General features: G+C 35.2%; 1 protein-coding gene across 1 annotated transcript; it reads right to left on the bottom strand.

The window, feature by feature from the left end:
• LOC106104459 lies at nucleotides 1–5,557 on the bottom strand. Its single transcript, XM_013284520.1, has 2 exons — nucleotides 5,491–5,557; nucleotides 1–1,948 (listed from the first exon to the last, which is right to left on the bottom strand). The coding sequence occupies exons 1-2, from the start codon at nucleotides 5,512–5,514 to the stop codon at nucleotides 686–688; spliced, it is 1,287 nt and encodes a 428-aa protein (XP_013139974.1). The 5' UTR covers nucleotides 5,515–5,557; the 3' UTR covers nucleotides 1–685.
• Between the last annotated feature and the right edge of the window lie 552 nt (nucleotides 5,558–6,109).

The following is a 6,109-nucleotide window of genomic DNA, read 5'->3' as shown; positions in this document are numbered from 1 at the left end:
TAAGAATATAACAAAACTTATATTTATTTCATTGGTTCAGCTATATCTATTTAAATTCACTTAAAATTAAAGTACTCAATAACAACAACTAGAAACACACACACTAAGAACAACAAAACACAAAACATCAGTGGGCACCATCACGAGTAAAGTAAATTACATCATTTCGAGCGATTGCGAGGAAATTGTCAAATTACTATTGTCATAGTGTCAGAATTACCATTGACAAGGCAAAACAAAGCAATTTCAACTTTATAACGTAACTGACTTCAATGGCTCTTTACATTTACTGATTCTCACCGTAATCCGATTTCAACAAGCTTTACCATTTTTACTCTTTATATTAATAAGGTTGAAATTTTAGATAAGGTATATGTCATAGATACTATATGTAAAAAAATTTTTCAATAGAACATTACGTAATTCAGTTAAAGCTTCAATACTCCTCTTTTGCAACGCTATCAATCTCGATTTTAATAGTTACTTGTAACAATAACAAATGTTCGCAGTTCATAGAAACAATCGCAATATTTACTAATTAGTTTCGCAGAGCGTTTTGCAATTTCAATTAGGCATTTACCTATAATCCAGACGTGATTCCGTCGCACGTGACCGCTCTTATTGCTTATGATTCTGCGAACATTTTTGACAATTATATAAAACCAAATACTTTAAATTAAGTTAATTATTTCGGGAACTGCCACGTTGACTGTGTAGGTTGTTGAGGGCTCGTTTGCTGAGGAGCTTTCTTCACTGTCACCGATTTTTGGCTGGATGCTGCGCTATTATCACTTCTGTCCCAACCGTGAGATTCATGAACGTGTTCATGGTGATCCGGTGATGGGAACCATTCTGAAATCCAAACTGGTCGCCATATTTTCTTAATTCCCGGCACCCAAATGTCCTTCCAGTCCGGGATCCATATTTGCTTCCAGGATTCCTTCCATTCCAATTTTTTGTCTGGAACCCAGATCAGTTTCTTGGAGGGTTTCCAAATCTGTTGCCAAGCTTCTTTCCAGATTAACTTTTTGTCGTCTACCCAAATTTGCTTCTTTTCTGTCTTCCAAATCTGCTTCCACTCATCTTTCCATACCAATTTCTTGTCCGGTATCCAAATTTGCTTTTTAGCTGGTTTCCAATATTTCTTCCAAAGAGGTTTCCAAATTAATTTCTTCTTCCATAGATCGTGTGACGTATATTCCCAACCGTCGTGGTCTTTACCGAGGTACTTTTCTCCAGGCACACCTACTTTGACCCATTCTGGCACCCATATTTTGCGCCATGCAGGTACTTGAATATCTTTCCAGCCAGGTACAACTATATCTTTATAAACTGGAACTTGAATTTTCTTCCAATCTGGAACTTTCACTTCTTTCCATGCCGGTACTTTGATAGGTTTCCATACTGGTTTATAAATTTTTTTCCAATCGGGTACTTTGATGTCTTTCCAAACGGGAACTTTGGTAGGTACCCATATAGGTTTCCATATTTTCTTCGATGATGGTTTCCATATTTGTTTTTTGGATGGCTTCCATATCTTCTTCCAGCCGGGCTTCCAGATCAGTTTCTTTTTCCAGTAACCGGGATCGTGATGGTCGTGGTGATCATGATGTTCCTCATGGTGTTCCTCTACGTGATGCTCTTCATGGTGATCATGGTGGTCATGCAGATCATGGTGATCATGATGGTCGTGGAAGTCATCACCGTGATGGTCATGATCTTCGTGATGGTCTATCACCTCATGATGATCTCCGTGAACATGAAGATCGTCGTGATCTTGGTAAGGGTTCACGAGATCCAGAGGCGGGGCGGGGTAATCATAGCCTACACGCTTCTGGGCTACATTGCTCGAAGCTGACTTCGGTTCCAACTGTTGTTGGGCTTGTTGTTCTTGTGGTATAAGCGCCTTGCCCGTCACTAGAGCGATTTGTAATACCGCTAGGGTAAACTGTAACAAAGATAATAAAGCTTTAAAATTAAACATATTATTAATAATTTTTTGTAGTGATTATCGCATAGCACAAACAGAACTCATACGCCTTGACAACACACAGTTGAATATAATTGTGTGAATTACGAGAAGGTTAAGAGAGAATAATACGATAATAAAAAACATCAACAAATCTTTGTTCTAGTCGAAAAATGACAGAGGATGTAAACTGAAATATCTGTTGACTTTTTTCGATTTCGATTGTTCAGAAAACGATAAATAAATAAAGAATAGGAAAGTGGATTTTTAAATGACCGCAATTATTAATTCAAGCTATTATACAAGCTTAATTGACTTATAGTTGATAGGTTACGATTACTCTGAGACACACGATTTGACCTAAGTAATTGGTAGACAACGTCGTGGGTCATAGCGCGGGCGTCTAGAGCCTTACATAATAGTATCAAGAGAATAACGAAAGCAAAGTCGAGTCACGATTACGGACATTCGTCTTTACTCATATCATATTTGTATTTTAAAATTGCGACTATATAAAAATGAAAACTTATTTAACACATTTGACAATAAATCCGCAAATACATTATATAAACATTGTGAAAACGCTTCGTGAAAGTTTATCCGTTTCATTAACACAACTCGAAAACGAACGATAGGACGCACTTGCAAAATAATTGCATAACTTGCTTCTACTTATATATCCAACGACATAATATTAAAAAAAATGTTAGTATAAGATTTATAACCTTTAAAGACTAATGGTCAATTCTTATTAGCTTATTTGGTTCTAAAAAATAGATAAAAACCAACTGTAGTCTAATAGTGGTAACCTCAGTTGACCTATTACGAGTATATCCTCAGATTTACACAATACCAAAAAAAACATAAAAAATTGTGTACATATTTTAGTAACCGTAATCTAGAGAAATAAAAAGCTTACTTGATATCAGAATTACATAAAAATTTGCATTTTCACGCTAAATTCGTCTCGCAGTAAACCCAAACAAGTTCCTAGCTCGAGTACCTACTTCCTGTTTGAACAGTGCACATTTTTACTGGTTACATAATGTTCACATCAAAGAAAGCATAATTAATTCCAAAAATATTTTACAACATATGTTAAATGCACACACGGCATAATTTCTTCTGTATATTCCTAGACAAGAAGAACAGAATTACTTTAAAAATTCGTTAGCGCAAATTTGGACGACCCGTTATGGCATTTTGACACCTCAGAATTTAAAAAAAGTAGCCTATAATATGCCTATCCATGTAAGCTGCCCTTCAGTGAAAGTCCCGTCGAAATCGGCCGAGCTGTTTCGGAGATTACCCGGAACAAGTGCAGCTTGCGGACAGACAGACAATTTTTTTAATGTAATTTTCGTTATTAGCAACGCAAATACATCATCTTCCCGAAATATGGAATTTTTCTTTTAATGTTACAAACAGTCACTCCAATTTTATTATATGTATAGATAGCAGATGCCTACTCTTTGTTTTAGGGTTTGCACTATGACGTAACGAGGTCGATTTCATACACAATAACGATGTCTGTTATTCTCAAAGCGTATATCGGTTATATAACCGGACCATTCTCGGATGCATACAGTCAACACAAATGTCCGTCGCACACCTATTACGCATTATTACGTATTATAATTACTGTATCCGAAAGACGATCGTGCTTCACGCGTCTAAGTGCGTTAGAGAATATCCGCGTTGCATAATACGCCCTCAAAATGTGTCCGTATTCGGAACGTCGAAATAGTATCGTCTACTTTAAAGAAATTTAGTTTTATTACTTCACCCAGAACCTTATACAAAGGTAATGTTATAATTAATAGCGCAAGATCTTACGTATGGACATATATCACATGTTTCTTAAGACCGCTACACACGCTTAGTTTATCTGACAGTTTTATCTGAACAGTCCGATCATTCCGATAAATCTAACAAAACTGGGAAATGTTCAGTCCACAATTTTGCCTCCTCGTTAGATTTATCTAAGAAAATTTTGAAGCCGTTTATTTGCCAAAATGAATAAAGGTTGGACTCTTCTACCGATATCTAGCTAATCGCATATCATTATGTACAAGGTGGTATAACGAAAAGTATAAAAAACGTGCCGATGATTCCTTATTCCGACGTAGATACGTCGTAATTTAGATAGATTACGTGAATAACTTCGTAAAACAACGAAAACGAAAGTGCTTCAGAGTCACTTCGCTATTACAAATTTATCGATGAACCTAGGAAACAATGCTGAGAAACAACGTTGAAAAGAATAAAAACATTAACAATGACTATGTTTCTAGACATAATATCTTTAGAAATAGACAATTTAATTGTTCTAACCAAGGTTATCGTACTAATACTAAAGTTATAAAAAATATAAAAAATCTAGTACTCATACAAAAAAATACATATAAAAAACTTTGAAATATTAACTTCAAAATTTTGCATTCCACCGATTTTAAACATTAGTGAAACGCATAACGCAAAATAAGTTCTACATTTGACTTTACACTTTTTTCATCAAAACTAAAACTTCTTGTTAGTTTGTATGATAAAATTAGGAACGAAAAGTTAGTGGGTGCTTACTTAAAGCTCTTACATTGAATTGTCTGACAATTAAAAATGTGAGAAGAAAACCTCATAAAAATCAACAAGAAGAAGAATTAATAAATGGAATGAAATTAAACCAGATTCGATACAGAGTACCATCTTACATTCTAGAAGACAGGAACTTCAATAAAAAATCTTAACACCGTTGTGACAACTTGAATTCTAAAATCCATTAACTGTAAGTCTAGTCTCTATTTTAAATATAAACAATTCGTAACATCACAAACATCGCAAATGTTACCGTTAACTATCAAAAATTCACATAATGTTTCACTCGCATCATTCAAGCCCAAGCAATTAGCGGAGTTAAAACAATATTTGACTATTATCCGCGTACTGTCCAAACTGTGAATGTTCAAATTTGTCAATGGTCAATATTTTACTTAACTACCAGTTGTTATGTAAACAGAAATAAAACAATAGAATGACGAGGTCTGAAAGGTTAAAACATTTGAATTACGAGATTTTTTTAATTCATCTGTAAGAAATATTTAGGTTATTAGTATATCTGTATTTTATTTTAATAAAAAGCTTAGTTCAGGATCAAAAAGGCTATAAAAATTGAAGACTGAATGTAGTAATGATTTCTTAGATATATTTTTCATTATCACCAGCTCACGTCCCCACTAAGGGGCTCGGAGCCTACCCTAAATTAGGGTGACAATAATTTTTTTTAGATCGGTTAAAACAAAACACTTTATTTTGAAACTTTTTGTGTTTGCTTTTGCTTCAGTCATCGAATGAGCTAATTAAAAAAAAGCAAAAAAAAAATGTCGACTAAGGAGATTTACTAAAAGTTTATAAGAAAAAAATCACATAATTCTATAATTCTGTCTTTATCACTTTCAGTTGACAAGGTCGAGGAAATTTAAAGTTCGTACACTATTGTTTAAAAAAAAAAACTTTTGAACACTGACCACTTGGCTCCAGATCCCTCGCATGTTGGGGCGGGGACGGCCGTTCCAGTAGTTTCTACGCCGGAACTGTTTTTACACTATACCGTTTACCTTGAGTATGTGTTTATATATTCAAGCCCACCCCATAGACGGTCAGGTGGGGCGTGATGAGGCATTCACTTTCGCTGGATAATACCAACTAGTGTATACATGTGCTTGGGAAAACAGGAACTATCTTGTATGCTCTCCCGTATAAATCTTTCTACTAACAGGTATAAAATCGAGAATTACATTCCACTCGTGACTCAAAGTCTAAATAGTGAAATTTTCAGGCGATCTTTGAATTCTAGTGATCGATCGTGTGAAAATGGTAATAATTAGATCGTTAGATTTTAGAGCATCGGTGGCTCAGTGGTTTGACTTGTAATATACAGGTCTTGGGTTCGAATCCCGCCATGTACCAATGTGATTTTCGATTTTTCATATATTTACCCGGCGTTCTTACGGTGAAGGAAAATATCGTGATGCAACCTGCACATATCGGCGAAAAAATTCAAAGATATGTGTGAAGTCAACCAATCCGCAGTGGGCCAGCGTGGTTGACTATGACCTAGTCACCCCTTATTTAGGATAGGCTCCG

The sequence above is a fragment of the Papilio polytes genome, unplaced genomic scaffold, assembly GCF_000836215.1.
Source record: "Papilio polytes unplaced genomic scaffold, Ppol_1.0 DF823621.1, whole genome shotgun sequence".
NCBI lineage: Eukaryota > Metazoa > Arthropoda > Insecta > Lepidoptera > Papilionidae > Papilio > Papilio polytes.
Note: the sequence above shows the minus strand (reverse complement) of the source record. Positions and strands in the feature narration are given on the sequence as shown.